Source organism: Rutilus rutilus (genome assembly GCF_951802725.1).
Source record: "Rutilus rutilus genome assembly, chromosome: 2".
NCBI classification, from domain to species: Eukaryota; Metazoa; Chordata; class Actinopteri; order Cypriniformes; family Leuciscidae; genus Rutilus; species Rutilus rutilus.
In genome coordinates, this window is record NC_140210.1 from 15,522,854 (window position 1) to 15,538,456 (window position 15,603).

Below are 15,603 nucleotides of genomic sequence, written 5' to 3' on the forward strand. Positions count from 1 at the left end.
TTGATAAATACTTTTATTATATTTGTAAACATTTTAATTTGAGTGAGATAGTCTGGGAACAGTATCTTGCTCTACTGTCTCCAAGGAGTTCTATAATACCTGGAGAAGACTATCTGTTAGCATTCCTATTCATAGCAATGCTGTTGATTGGCCAGTGTAGGACACTGTGTACAGAAATCTGACATCTTTGTTACAGGAATTTTTTTTTTTTTTTTTACGAATCACCTGAGCTGTAGCTGAAGCACCTTTTAGCTACTAAACAAAATGTCATATGTCAAGTGAGTATCTGATATCTCAGTAGTCACGATACAGTAGTCAAATAATTCTGTGCTGAGATTTGGAAGTGTGCCATCATTAGATACTTTGCTTTTCAATTAGGGTCGTGGGGGTTAAGAAGCCATCAGATTTGTAGGATCTTTTCAAACCTAATGCTGATTGGGAAATAGCTGTGACCCCTGTAAGTCACTTAATTAAACCCCTTGAATTACATTACTTAAACAAGGGTGCATTTCCCAAAGCCAGCTATGGTTGCAAGTTCATGTTGTTATCAATACAAGTATTAAATGGAACTTGCAACTGTAGTTGGCTAATGATGCTTTTGGTAAACACACCCCAGTGTGGCTGTTCTTAGCATGACAACAGCACCACACTGAGGACGTTGCATATTACTGCATGTCACAGATGGCAATATATAGAGCAGGGATATTTGAATTATAAATATTAAAAAAATATATATATATAAATTATTCACAAACTCCCTCCCTCAGAGTTATACATTAGACCAGACGGTCAACTTTACTATTTTACTATTTACTATTTTAATTAAAATTTACTCATTCCTAATAAATCTGCAGTTTGTCATATGTTTCACCAACATAACGTGTGTCATAGCAAAACCTGTAAGCAAATTATTTCCCAAATGTGTTGCTTTGTTTACAGAGTGGGAGTGACGATCACCTACGCAGCAAACCAGAACATCACATCTCAGATCAAGAGCACCAGACGTCTCATCAATACTAACATAAGAGACCTGAAATCTTTTGCCAACTACACACCAGCGGTAAGCCATTAACTGATGGAATGGTCAAAGGGGTCAAATTTGTGAACAAAGCTAAGAGTATTACACAGCGTTGTTGTAAGGTGGAAAGCTAATCAGATTAGCTAAAAAATAGAAATCTGCTGATTCTGTTGGTGCAGATTCTATGTGGGCCTGATCAGAAGCACAGAGACAAACACAGACATATTTTCAAACACCAAGTCTAAGTCTGTTTGTCTTTATTTTTTTCCCTTTTTTCTTTTGTAGCAAATTGATTACCTGGCTGCACAGTACACAACAGCCAAGAACAGAGTATTATCAGACTTAGACAGTAAGTATTCTCTCTTTCTTCCTCTGTCGTGTCTCAATGTGAACATACACTAACGGTCAAAATTTTGGAGTTGGTAAGATTTGTTTCGATTTTTTTTCAAAGAAGTCTCTTATGCTCACCCAGGCTGCATTTATTTGATCAACAATACAGTAAAAAGAGTAATATTGTGACATTTTATTACAATTAAAAATAGCTGTTCTCTATTTTAATATATTTAAAATGTAATTTCCTCCTGTGAAGCCGCCATGGGGTCAGCCCTGTGTTCCCACATTTCTAAGAATATTTTTTTTACTGAAAATTTTGAAAATTAGGCCCTATGTTCCCACAGCCCTATGTTCCCACAGCCCTATGTTCCCACAGCCCTATGTTCCCACAACCATATGTTCCCACACCCATATGTTCCCACAGTCCTATGTTCTCTCATTTAACTATGTCCCCTATGAAGGGTAGGTTTTAGTGCTTGTGCTGGTACAGGGATAGCCCAATTACATCCCATAAAAGTCTCCCTCCTGTGAGGGGTAGGTTTAGGTATGTTAACTAATTAAGCCCTAGTCCCCTATGAAGGGTAAGTTTTAGTGCTTGTGCTGGTACAGGGATAGCCCGATTACATCCCAGAAGTTCCCACAGTATGTTAGGGCTGTGGGAACATAGGGCTGTGGGAACATAGACATGCTCCCAACAGCCATTACTTCAGTTATGATCCTTCAGAAATCCTTCTAAAATGCGGATTTGGTGTTCAAGACACATTTCTTATCACATTTCTTATTATTATCAGTGTTGACAGGAATCTTCAGGATACTGTGATGAATTGAAAAATCAAAAGAACAGAATTTATTTGAAATATTGTTAATGTCCCTATTGATCAATTTAATGTGCCCTTGCTGAATAAAACTTTCTTTTTTAAAATTGTATTTTCTAATCTTACTGACCCCAAACTTTTTAACTGTAGCGCACTTTATGCTGGAGCTGCATTTAATCATTTTTAAATGTATTATCAATGTGTTTATCAGATATTGGGACTCTGCTGGGTGGACAGATTCATAATCAGCTGGAGAGAGAAGTCGTACCAGCTTTAGACAACGCTCTTCGCATGACAGCAGGTGCAAAAACAAACATACAGTACATACACCGAGGGGCCGAATTCACTAAACTGGACTGACATTTTAATGTGGCATTTCAATGCAAAACCATGAGTCTTATTCACTAACCATTCACTATCCAGTTTAACCACTGTAAGTGTTAAATACATTGAAGTGTCTGTCGCAAAGTAGCGTGCGCAAATAAATGACAGGCGCAATTCACGTTCTCTTTTACTCTCTTCTCTTGTGAATTCAAGATCAATTACAAGAATTTTCAATTCAAATCTGAATAAAAAAAGGATAACTGTAAGATTGTCATATTGTGAGATATAAGGTCACATTGTAAGATTTAAAGTCGTAATTAAGTAAAGTAAATTGCGGCTTTTCAAGTAAAGCCTCAGTCATCAGATATAAAGTCAGAGTTACTAGAAAAAAAGTCTAACTTAATTCAAAGTTAAGGCAGGAATGTATTTCCATATACTTTCCATATACTTACAATAATTGATTTGTAATTATAAATTGTAACTGAGCTTAATCAGTGCTTACTCTTCCGTGGGGTTTTATAGTTTAGTCAAACTGAACTGACAAACCCTAAATGCGACAAGCTGACCAAGACTTGAGATTCAGGATTAAAATCTCTTTTGCAAGAGTGACCTGGTCCAGAGGACAGCAAATGACAAACAGATGACAAATTTCAAGACGTTTTGATGTTGCTAGTACCTTGCTCTTAGGTTTAAGCTACAGGAACACCACAAAACACACTCACACTGATACTGTTCTTATTAATTTGTTCCTTTCTGTTTCTGTTGCTTGTGATTTTGGATAAAAGTTAAAGTGGAAGGTGCTATTAAAGGTAAAAGTCAGAGGTTTCACCCACGTGTTTTGTGAACAGAGATTGTGGTTGTTGTTGTTGTTCGTTCTGTTGTTGTTTTAAGTATTGTTGATATAAGCAGTCTTGTGTATCTTTATGTAATGCTGCAATATTTATTGTTTCATCAAATTTGTGAAATGAGAACCTAAATAGCTGCAGAAAAATCTGAATAGAGACACACATTTATATGAGAAAATGGCATATACATAAAAGTGTTTTGGTTGTTCTGTGATCAGTTGTGTATTTGCAATAGTGTAATCCCTCCCAATTGTTCATGTATTTCTTTTTCTTCATGTGAGCGTGTTATAATGAAGGTGTTCTGTGTGTGTACAGCCATGCGGGAGGCCAAAGAGTCATTAGAGAGTGTGACCACATCACTGGAGACCCTACAGGAAGGGACGGGCAGACTCCAGAACTCTCTTCAGTCTGAACGTGCGTCTCTCTCAAACACACTCAACGACCAGGCCTGCTCTAACGGAGACGTAACACACACCTGCAGCACCATCCGCGGAACACTCAGCCAGCTCGCTCTCAGCGCAAACTTTAATGGGGTAACACTCACACACACAGCCTACATATACATGTATCATTGTGTCACTAGCATAGGAATCTGTCAATCATTATGCATAATAGTTTTCTATCTTAAAATACTGTTCTTTTATCCCAGTTTATGTGCACAGACAACAAAAAGTAAACCATTTGTAGGAAATCAATGAGTTTTTAGGTGAAATGTCCTCTGAGTGGCACTAAAAGCGAGTTTTATTTAGCTCTGTACAGATGAGGCTTCTAACTCTATAATTGAACTTTGCATTTAGTAATTTATAAAATCAATATATAATCATGTTTTTCCCGTGAGACTTGGTAAAGACTGTGTCAGTGTTTCAATTTGCTTAGTTTAGACAGGACATATTGAGGGCTCATCCATTCACCATGAAATCAAAATAGACCATTCTAATATTTTATGGAAAATTGCAGTATTTATTATAAATGAGTTATACATTATTAAGTTTTTTTTTGGTTCAAGAAGCCATTCATGATATGAAAGAAAAAATGATTGCAATTTCTGGTTCATGCTGTTTTTAAAAGCCAGTAAAATGTAATTACTTCACAGCCATGATCCATGATTAGCTATTTGCTAGTAATTTACAGGTGGTATTAATGGAAGGGGCATTGTATTTGATTGGAAAAAAATCTATGTTGTGCAGGATGAGTCATCAGTATTTTCTTTCTGGAAGAGACAGACTGTAAATAAAGGTTTATTTTGTTAGCATATAATATAGATGGTTTAAAACTACACTGTAAAAAAAAAAAAAAAAAAAAAGTGAAATTTACGGTAAAAAAACCGGCAGCTGTGGTTTGTTAATATTTTACCGTAAAAAATACGGTAGCAACCTTTTAGTTTTTATGGGACTTAAAGGAGCTGTATGTAAGAAATGTATTTCAATTAATCATAAAATGGCCCTGATATGTCACTAGACATTAAGAAATCATGTTCATTTTAAATACTTATATCACTGACAACAGTAGTGCGGCCAGGATATTGTCATTTAAAAAGTGAAGTTGCAGCCCTCAATTGATGTTGATGTTGTCATCTTGTGTTTTGGCCTGAAGCGCCACCCTCCACCTATCTACCAATCACGAAGTCAGTAGTGTTTCGGCATCGGGGTTGCCAGCTCTGCTCTAGTTACCACAGCTACGTAGCAGCCTACGTTCCTGCTGGATCCTGCAGCCTATCTGGCAACCTCGAGTCAGGGGGGAGGGGGAGGGGATACACCGCTCTACAGTTATTTGAAAGTGATTGCAGTACCAGTTTTGGCCACAATCTTACATACGGCTCCTTTAAATTTACAGCAAAAAAAATCATCAGCGGGACTTAAATTTATAGTGAAAAAACCAACATCCTTGTTTTTCATTAACTGATAAAACGTTATTATTCCATTTCACTAAAGTACTAATAATCTGCTTTATATGTTTGTATGGAGCTAAATGGGGTCTTTAGGAACATCGTACAATATGTTGGTCTGTGTGGTTTATTTGTGACTCCTGTGTTGACATTCAACAGTTGCCTGAGGTTGAGGCGCCTTTGGCCAATCTGAACGCTGTGCTTGAAACAGACCTCAGCAATATTGTCCAGAAGGTCAGATGGGTCTACCTCTATCATGCACCCATTATTTCCCCCGTAATGTATTGCGAGAGTTTTCTCACAACCTTTTCTTTTTGTTCTTCTCTTTCAGGGCTACTCTTCCTTTAACGACACACCAAGGATGGTCAGGGAACAGACGAAAGGAATTGTGTCGGGTGAGGGCATTCTCTTTTTTAATTGATCTAGCTTTGTACCAAAACCTGGTCTGTTGACTCGCTGTCTGTACATTGGGAGTGTTGCCTATGATGCCTTAATGCGGTGCCTTCATATAGGAAATACTCATTAGGTTTTTCAACAGAGCATCTCTCTGTACTCAACATGTTAACTTCATTTGTTCTCTGAAACTAAAGAAATCACCAAAAAACTCAATTTTATTTTGTTCTCGTATCTGTTCCTATGCATTCGGAAACCGGTCTGTCTTTTAAAAAATGAAGCTCTACCCAGTAAGTGTGCCTCAAGTACTGTGTCCCTTCAACATTAATCCACACAGAGATGTTTTAGTGCTAGAGATGTTAGTCATTTCATGGAAATACTGGGAAAAAAATATGTTTCTGCCTTGTTTCACATATTCATCACATTTCCATATTCACTTCATCTTTCTGTGTCTCTCTCTCTGTTAAAGAAGTGAAAGGGCTGCTGGATAAGTCATGTGGAGAGATAATTGGTTTCACAAAGATGTTCCCAGTAGAACCAGCACTTGAGAACTTCACAAAGTTCCTGACGGAGAGCCAGAAGAACATTGAGGCGTACTACCCCCAGATCGACCAGCTGGACTTCTACAGGTACTTCTGTAGAGATTACTAATATGAAACTGATGCTACACACATTACAGATATATTAAGTTAAGTTGTTAGGGAGTTACCACATGATGCAACCGAATTCACTCATAGAAAATTCAAGTAGAGACAACTGCATTTACATTAAATGCAAATAGTGTGTGCTGAACCAAACTGAACTAGTTATTTTAATGACATATTTAAAAAATATTTAATTTATGCACTACCACTCAGTTGAGTTTTTGAAAGAAATCTCTTATGCTCACCCAGGCTGCATTTATTTCACCAAAAACAGTAAAAAAAGTAAAAATAAAAAACATAGTGTGGAATATTATTACAATTTATAAATATATCTACTGTCAGTTTTGATAATTTTACAGTTTTTTAATTTTTTACAATCGCTACTTTTTCAGAACTCTTCACACTCTGATTCTTTCAATTTCATCACTATCTATAAAAGGGGACAGCATTGGAATAACTTTGTACACTAATGTAAACATGGACTATGTAACTGTAAGGGGTTATCTGTGTCTGTTTGTGGGTTTTGCACATGGTTGAGTCAGTTGCCATACTGTAGTTATTCACTTGATTGTCTTAGTTGCATCACCTGTGAGTCCACTTGTGTATTTACAGTTGTTGTTTTTTTACAGTCGCTATGACACATTTCTCAATACTCAGGTCACTTTTTCAAAACTCTTCACAGTTCTCTTAACCAACTTTCAACTTGGCACAGCAGTTTATTTCACTTTCAAAATGCACTCAAACTACCAAAACACTTCATTCTTGTCTCAAATCAAGTCATTCTTCCATAACACTAACAAAGTTAGTTAGTTTTTCACCCAACAAACACACTTTGACACAATGACATAAAAACACGAACAACAGTCAGCATTATACAATGATTTATTTTGTATAGTTTCTTTACAAAACAAGAATGACACTCTCTACTGCTTATAATTCATTGCAGTATATGTTCAATAGTCCATGTTTACATAACAGTATAAAATTATTCCTAAGTTTTCCCCTTTTGTATAGATGGTAATGAAATTGAAAGATTACAGTAACACCTGTGTAGGTGTTCAGCTACATCTAATTGTTTTGATAGTATTTCTTTATATATATATAAAGAAATTCAGTTTTGTATTTTGTTAGGTTTTGAACTTTTTAGTTTAACAGTTTTAAAAGAGTGTGTAAGCATGTGCAAATTGGCCTGTATAAGATTTTTGGCGGTGTTGTGTCTATGTGAGAAATGTATTCATATAATCTAAAAAAATTTGTCATTGAATGCATTTTGTGCCAAAGCAATGATAAATGATCCACAATTTAGCCCACATAGACTGCTTTTATGATCACAGTGTGACGAGTTTTGAAAAAATGACCAAAGTATTGAGAAATGTTTCCTAGTATTTGTAAAAAAAGAAAAGAAAAAGTAAGCCCTGTGTTTCGTTTAGTTAATTTTTCTGTTCTCATCGCATCTCTAACGGTTGTTCTGTTCATGTTTTTCTTGTCAAAGTTTCTTGAGTATTTTGTTTTGTGCCAGCAATTAGATCAAGATCTTTATTTTCTGTGTATTTGCAAAAGAAATACGTAACTGAGAATGACATGATTTGAGACAAGAATGAAGTGTTTTGGTAGTTTTAGTGCATTTTGAATGTGAAATAAACTGCTGTGCCAAGATGAAATTTGATTAGGAGAACTGTGTGAAGAGTTTTGAAAAAGTGACCCAAGTATTGAGAAATGTGTCGTAGCAATTGCAAAAAACTGTAATGCATTCTTGCTGAATGTATTATGTATTAGGCTTGATTTCTTTTTTAAAAATTAATAAAAATCTTGCAGTCACAGTGTACATTCTCACTTTCACTCAATATCTCTTTATCTCTGTCTTTGTGTCTCTAGATGGATAGGGTGTGTAGTGATCTGCTGTATGGTCGTGCTGGTTCTGGCCTTTAATTTCCTGGGTTTGCTGTGTGGATCATGTGGTTATGATAAAAATGCCACACCCACCACACGTGGATGTCTGTCCAACACTGGAGGAAACCTGCTGATGGCGTGAGTTACCACGGAAACACCAAAACAACATGTACCATAATACTTATCTACACAACACCTTCCCACAAAGTGCATATCAAATTATATTTGATTATAGTTAAAAGTTAGATACTAACTTCTCTTTTTCATTTTTTTGGTTCTGTTTTTGAGCAGGTCTGTAGGCTTCAGCTTCATCTTCTCTTGGGTGCTCATGGGAGTTGTAGTCACCACGTTTGTTGTTGGAGGAAACATAGAGAAGCTTGTGTGTGAGCCGCTGGCTAACAGACAGATTTTTAAGGTACTGGCACAATACTCTATGGTTAACAAAATTTGTATAATTTATATTAAATGTGTCTTTAACTACTATGTAGTAACATTTAAATTGATGATTTATTATGTAAATACATTTTTACATTGTCCCTTACCATACCCATATCTCACCTCACAATAAGTACATTGTACCTAATGTTTTTTAATGTTAGTGCATAGTTGTGAAAAGACACCAATTAAAAAGTGTGAGCCAATTTGATTCCCAGTTTAATAATAGATAATAGCTTATAATGTAGATGTAGAAAAACCTACCTGTGGCAAATGTCTCCAACACGCAGCACAGTTGCACCAGTTCAGATCTCAGCTTGTGGTTCTTTCCGATCCTGTCCCCCCTCTCTCTCTCTCTCACTTCTCTTCCTGTCCACTCTTCACTATATACTATATAACAGGGTTTCTCAAACTCGGTCCTGGAGGGCCGCTGTCCTGCAGAGTTTAGCTCCAACACTGATCAAACACACCTGAGCAAGCTAATCAATGTCTTCAGGATCACTAGAAACTCACAGCTATGTGTGTTTGATCAGGGTTGGAGCTAAACTCTGCAGGACAGTGGCCCTTCAGGACCGAGTTTGAGAAACCCTGCTATATAAGAAAAGGCAAAAATAAATCTTTACAAAAAATAAAAAAATTCACTTTATTTTAAGGTGTCCTTATTACAGTGTAATTATACATTTAAGTACTGAGTAATGTTAATTGACAACATGTACTTACTATAGGGTTAGGTTTAGTTGCATGTACATACTTTAATAATTTTACTATAGTAAGTAGGTTTCCCAAGGAAACTGTGGTTACACTTTATTACACGTGTTACAGTGTAATTATACAAATAAGTACTGAGTAATATTAATTAACAACATGTACTTACTATATAATTAGGGTTAGGGTTTGGTTTAGGGTTAGTTGCTTATAGCAGTGCATACTTTACTGTTATTACTATTGTAAGTAAGTACATATAAGATATAAATAATAAAGTGTTACCGACACGGTAAAGTGGTGCCAAAATATACAGTTTGTACGCCTTTAATATTAAATGAAAAGGTCTACAGAATAAGGAAAGTCATACACGTTTGCAACAACACAAAGCTAAAATGAAACTGAAGATATAATTATCATCTGAAATGTACTGATTAGCATATGGAAAATTGACTCTTTTGAATTTAATTTGGATTTTTTATTGCTGTGCAGATTATTGACACACCATACATGGTCCATCCTGCCAAAAAGAACGTCCTTCCTGGCATGCTGTTTCAAGATCCAAACATCGACCTTACTATCGGCAGTATGTACAGGTAAGTGAGCAAAGATCAATGCTAAAGATCAATGAGAAGTAGCTGTTTTAAATCTTTAGCTCACCCAAAACTGAAGATGCTGTCATAATTAAGCTCGCGTCGTTCCAAACCCATAAGACTTTCGTTCATCTTTGGAATATATAATATATATTTTCAAAGATATTTGTAATGAAACCTGAGAGATTTCTGTATCTCTTGTGAAAGTCTTTGACGGACCCTTTAAAAAAAAGTTCACAAAAACATTGTAAAAGTAAAGAATCGAGCAGTTTAAGTCTTTTAAAGAGATAAAATCACTTTATATGATGAGGGATCAAAATCGCTCAGGTTTTATTAAAAAAAAATCTTCATTTGTGTTTCGAAGATGACTTTGGAACGAGTTTTTGGGTGAACTATCTCTGTAATAAATCATTTATTTGACACTAGAGGCTGTTTGCTCTTTAAGAAGATTGATTTACTGTGTTGATTCACTTACTTTTTATCTTGCTCATAGAGATTGTTATGACAATCATGGTTTATATTCAGCACTACAACTGGAGACCAAGTTCAACTTCAACAGGTTTCTCAATGCCACAGTGGTGCGTGAAAAGACAAAAAGCATTTCACATGTTTTTGTGTATATCTACATACTGAGCATGACATCAGTTCTCTAACCACATGTTTGTGATTCCTTAACAGTATAACCTGGAAATGGCCAAGCTATTTAATAGTGTGAATGTGGATCTCCAGGGGATGCTTCTTCTGGAACAGGAGGGCAAAGATAACCTCATCGACTTCGCCAACACAGGCATTGGAGAAATCGACTATCAGGCTTATCTAACTGAGGTAACCCTCACACTCTCATAGACACTTACAGGCACAACGGTTGAACACGCTAAAAGGATGATTTCATTGACAGGTGAACAAAGGAGTGACGGTTGTGGATCTTTTGTCCTACGCGAATGAACTTGAAGCTCAAGCAGACCAACTGGTGAGTCAAATACAAATGAATCACTTTCAACTGGTAGAAATGCCAGCCAGGTAGTGTCTTATTTTATAACATGTTCAGATATTAGCAGTTCAGTTGGTCAGATATTATTTACTCTATGTATCAAAGTGAGTCATGTCAGTTAACACTGAGTGGTCAGTCTCTGGAACATTTTGAAACTTTATATGGCGATCTCCCCTCCAGTGTAGAGGGACACAGGCACTGCATTCATGAGGTGAAAACACACAGCTACAGGATGTGTGGAGCTGCAGTGTGTGCGTGTGCTTATGGGAATATGACTGAGGGCCTTTTACAGCACTTGGGCATAAAATGTTAGTCTGAGAAGTGAGCTTATTCGTTAATAGACATTGTTTATAGTTAACAAATAAGTCAAACTCTACCTGTAGTATTGCAAGTTTATGCATTTTACAGTAGAATGATATTTTACCCTTGTCCCAGACTGTCTCTAAATCTTAAAATATAAATATTCATCATAAAATATTACAATTTGAAATCTATAATCTCAACAAAGAGTGAAATAAGCATAAACCATATTTATTGAATGAAAATTATTTGCACCAGTTTTCACAAATTGCAAGTTTCGAATAACAATATCACAATAACTAAGTAAAATTGAATTGAATATTTAAATGTATAGTAAATTCAATTTTGTATAAATAAAATGCTATTTCTGACATTAGCCTTAGTAAGTTTATTGTGTTTTACATTTTATTCCAAACTGTTCATTTACAACACAAAATGATGTTAAAGATGTGGTGAAAATGTTTGTTTATTATAAACTAGTGAAAGTGTTTTTTGTTGTTGTTGTTTTTTAAAAGTGTTTTGGGGTGGGACAATTCTATACATTTTCAATGTATCTCCCACTTTCTTTCTTACACAGCGACGTGGGGCTCTTGAGAATGCGCTCAAGGGTCATGCCAGCAGTATCAGACAGATCCACAAAGATCAAGTGGTGCCAATGGAGCAGGCTATGGTAAAACGCACACACACACAAACTAAATTTTCTAAAAGCATAATTTTATATGATTTATAAGCTGTTTTCTGGTATTGTAAGTACGAATAAGAACAGTTTGTCCCCATGATGTAGGGAATACCTGAACCACACACACACACACACACACACACACACACACACACACACACACACACACACACACACACAAACAGGCGCACATATCTTTGTGGGGACTCTCCATAGACGTAATGGTTTTTATACAGTACAAACTGTATATTCTGTCCCCTTACACTTACCCTACCCCTAAACCTACCCATCACAGAAAACTTTCTGCATTTTTACATTTTCAAAAAAATACAATTTAGTATGTTTATTTACCCATTTCCCTCATGGGGACAGCTGGCTGGTCCCCACAATGGAGGTGATCTCAGGTTTTACTATCCTTGTGGGGACATTTGGTTCCCACAATGTAATATAAACAAAAACAAACACACACACACACACACACACACACACACACCACACCACAAACCATTTACTTAGACTTTTACTGTTTTTATTATACAGCTAGTTAATTAATAAATACAATTCTATAACCCACACTCTAACACTAACAGGGCATTTAAAAAAAAAAATAAAATCTTTATTATTATTATTTTATACCTTTTTACATATGAGGACATCCTCAAATGGAGGTTTTGTCAGATTTAGGTCACTTATGATTGCAAATTTGTCCCCAAAATATTGATAAGTACTTAAGATATACAAACGAACACACAAACTGGTATGGTTTACGGGAAACATAAGCTTCACAGAAATTTTCATTTTTTGAATTAGAATAAAAAATGTGTGAAGCCATTTGGTTTATGAGGACACAGAAAGTTTTATTCTAAGTTTTATTCTTTATTCTATTTTTTCAAATGGAACCAAAGAAATTTGTGAAAGCAAGGGTAAGCCAACAGCTGGTATCATGTGACGTGACTAAACAAAAATAGATGTACTTTGTAAAAAATGTGTTTCAGTAATGTGAACAACTTTAGTAGTTCAGAAGTGTTTTGTAAATGTTTGTGTTTGCAAGTCTGTTTAAGTGTCCTCTTTTTAATCATTGTGTTTGTACTGTGTGATTTGTCAGCAATGTTTACTGTGAAATTGTATTGAAATGACTAAAGAATTTCATTCAAAAGAACACGCTGGAGCACGACTTACTAAATAGATTTAATAGAATAAGAATCATAGGAGAAACCTATGGAAGCTTGTTTCCGCCACAGAATAAAACATTTTAAGAGATAATTGCGACTTTTTATATCACAATTGCGAGTTTACATCTCGCAATTCTGACTTTATTTCTCAGAATTTTGAGATATAAAGTCAGAATTGCGACTTTATTTCACGCAATTCTGACTTTATATCTCAAAATTCTGAGAAAAAAAGTCAGAATTCTGACTTTATAACACGCAATTCTGACTTTATATCTCGCAATTCTGACTTTATAACATGCAATTGCGACTTTATATCTCGCAATTCTGACTTTATATCTCGCAATTCTGACTTTATATCTCGCAATTCTGACTTTATAACATGCAATTGCGACTTTATTTCACGCAATTCTGACTTTGTATCTCGCAATTCTGAGAAATAAAGAGATGTAAACTTGCAATTGTGAGATAAAAAGTCGCAATTATCATTTAATTTTTTTTATTTTGTGGCGGAAACAAGCTTCCATAGAAACCAGTAACTCATGGAGAGGTTGACCAGATTGTAAGACATATAGTATTTATTTATATATTTACTTAAGTAGAATGTATGTGTTTTTTTTTCTTGTAGGGCACTCTAAGTCAAAGCATCAAACTGCTTCAGAAAACATCCAGAGAACTACCTGTAAGTCCAGTAAAAACACAAAATTTTAAGTACATCTTTCTATAAAATAAATGCCTCTTGATTTTAATATAGATAATGAAATTACATTTATACGTGGTTAGGAGTCTATAATGTGTCCAAATAGATTTTAGGGACTCTGTATAATTATTATGTGAAGAATTATGTAATATTTCTCACTTTTTTTCCCCTCTAGATGAAAGTGACAAATGTCCTGAATGCCATCGAGGCAGCAGAGTATCTCATCTCCAACAATGTCTCTCATGTGGTCAAACAGGTAAAAAAATGTATTTGATTTATTCATTTTCTAATTGTAAATCTTGATCCATAGACACATACCGCATACAGTAGATCTTAGTTATTACATGTTTTCCAGTAAAATAAATAAATAAATAAAAATCTAAACATCATTAAAACAAGATACATTTACTTGAGAAGCCAATTGCATAAGACATTAAGACTTGTTTTTAGAGACCATATCTTGAATTGGGTTATTTTTCTTATTTTAAGAATAAACCACATTAATTATTTGGTTAGATTTAAAGGTGGGGTAGGTAGGTTTTTTCTAAAAAACTTTTTCCCCAGTTTGTTTAAACTGTCTTTATATACCAATACATAATTAAAATGTAAGTACTCTGAAAAAGAGAGTATAAAAATCGAGTGTCTGTAGTCCTCTCAGGGCTGCAATAAACACAGCTACTTATTCCATTCACTCCCACCCCCTCCCTTCTGGGCTCCTTCCAAAGCCACGCCCCCAAAACACATGAACGCGCGATGCCGACCGCTCAGCGCTGGTAAACGCGTCAGTGCATGTAGTGACATCATGTCAGAATCACATGTAATAAAATACCTAACTTTATCATTATGAATATAAACAACTAACATGGCTGTTAGTACTCACTATTAAGCTAGCATATCGATACTGATAAAGTTTAAAATATATTGAGTTTGATTCGGTAACGAGCTAGTAACATAAGGCAAAGCTAAAAACAGGTTGCATTGATACACGTTTTCCCATTACCATCAGTTACACTGTGATGAAGGTGAATTTCGTGTAAGATTCATAACGTATACGGTGTTTTGCATGTAAGAGCTTCCACGATGAAAGCACTGTTGGCCGATATTGACTCTCATCTGACTTCTTGCTTTATCCAAAGACTTTTTGGTCATAGCCTTTTCGAATACTGTCTTCCTTTTTTTACCTTGTTTGCCTTCGCTGACTGTATATGCAGGTACTGGGAATTTTGACTGCTCTTTCTCTGCCCTAATTGTGATTCTTCCTAGCTTCCGTGCCTCTTCCCCTCCTCGAGTCAAACGGGTGCGCGCATGTGGGCAGCTCCTGTAGCAGCAGGGGTGGTAGCCATGGTAGCGAGGGAGAGTGACAGTCGCCCAGCCAATCATTTCATTCGTTCTGAATGGAAATAAGTAGCTGTGTTTATTGCAGCCCTGAGAGGACTACAGACACTCGATTTATATACTCTCCTTTTCAGAGTACTTACATTTTAATTATGTATTGGTATATAAAGACAGTTTAAACAAATTTGGGAAAAGTTTTTTAGAAAAAACCTACCTACCCTGCCTTTAAGCCTAAAACACAAAACATTTAAACAAACGGTGTAATGCAGGAAAAAAATTATATTAATTGAAGATATATTCTCTGAAACCAAGTACATTTATCTTGTTTTAAAGGCGTTTCGATTTTTTACTGGATGAAATACTAATGTATTAATATATTACTAATATATTTTGTAATAGCTCAGTTTTCAAATGCCCTGTTATGTATATTTTTGTAACAATTTTTGTATTGTTAAAAATGTCACAGGAGACTGACAAATTCATTAAGAACATTGTGGGATACTTTTCACAATATACGGTGTGGGTCAAGCACTCAGTGAGTATGCATTTTCC

General features: G+C 35.5%; 1 protein-coding gene across 10 annotated transcripts in view; it reads left to right on the top strand.

Annotated features, from left to right (window-relative positions):
* Nucleotides 1-15,603, top strand: part of prom1b (prominin 1 b) — a 41,371-nt gene that overhangs the window by 18,961 nt on the left and 6,807 nt on the right. For 3 of the 10 annotated variants that reach the window (XM_084401849.1, XM_084401843.1, XM_084401848.1), the window contains exons 5-23: nt 940-1,060; nt 1,304-1,367; nt 2,378-2,467; nt 3,276-3,299; nt 3,651-3,868; nt 5,380-5,454; nt 5,552-5,615; nt 6,083-6,242; nt 8,133-8,285; nt 8,439-8,562; nt 9,777-9,880; nt 10,371-10,455; nt 10,556-10,702; nt 10,776-10,847; nt 11,746-11,838; nt 12,753-12,770; nt 13,645-13,698; nt 13,892-13,972; nt 15,518-15,586. In XM_084401849.1, coding sequence (XP_084257975.1) covers nt 940-1,060; nt 1,304-1,367; nt 2,378-2,467; nt 3,276-3,299; nt 3,651-3,868; nt 5,380-5,454; nt 5,552-5,615; nt 6,083-6,242; nt 8,133-8,285; nt 8,439-8,562; nt 9,777-9,880; nt 10,371-10,455; nt 10,556-10,702; nt 10,776-10,847; nt 11,746-11,838; nt 12,753-12,770; nt 13,645-13,698; nt 13,892-13,972; nt 15,518-15,586 — 1,816 coding nt within the window. The remainder of the gene's footprint in view (nt 1-939; nt 1,061-1,303; nt 1,368-2,377; nt 2,468-3,275; nt 3,300-3,650; nt 3,869-5,379; nt 5,455-5,551; nt 5,616-6,082; nt 6,243-8,132; nt 8,286-8,438; nt 8,563-9,776; nt 9,881-10,370; nt 10,456-10,555; nt 10,703-10,775; nt 10,848-11,745; nt 11,839-12,752; nt 12,771-13,644; nt 13,699-13,891; nt 13,973-15,517; nt 15,587-15,603) is intronic. The other 7 variants (XM_084401850.1, XM_084401845.1, XM_084401844.1 and 4 more) reach the window with 3 other exon arrangements.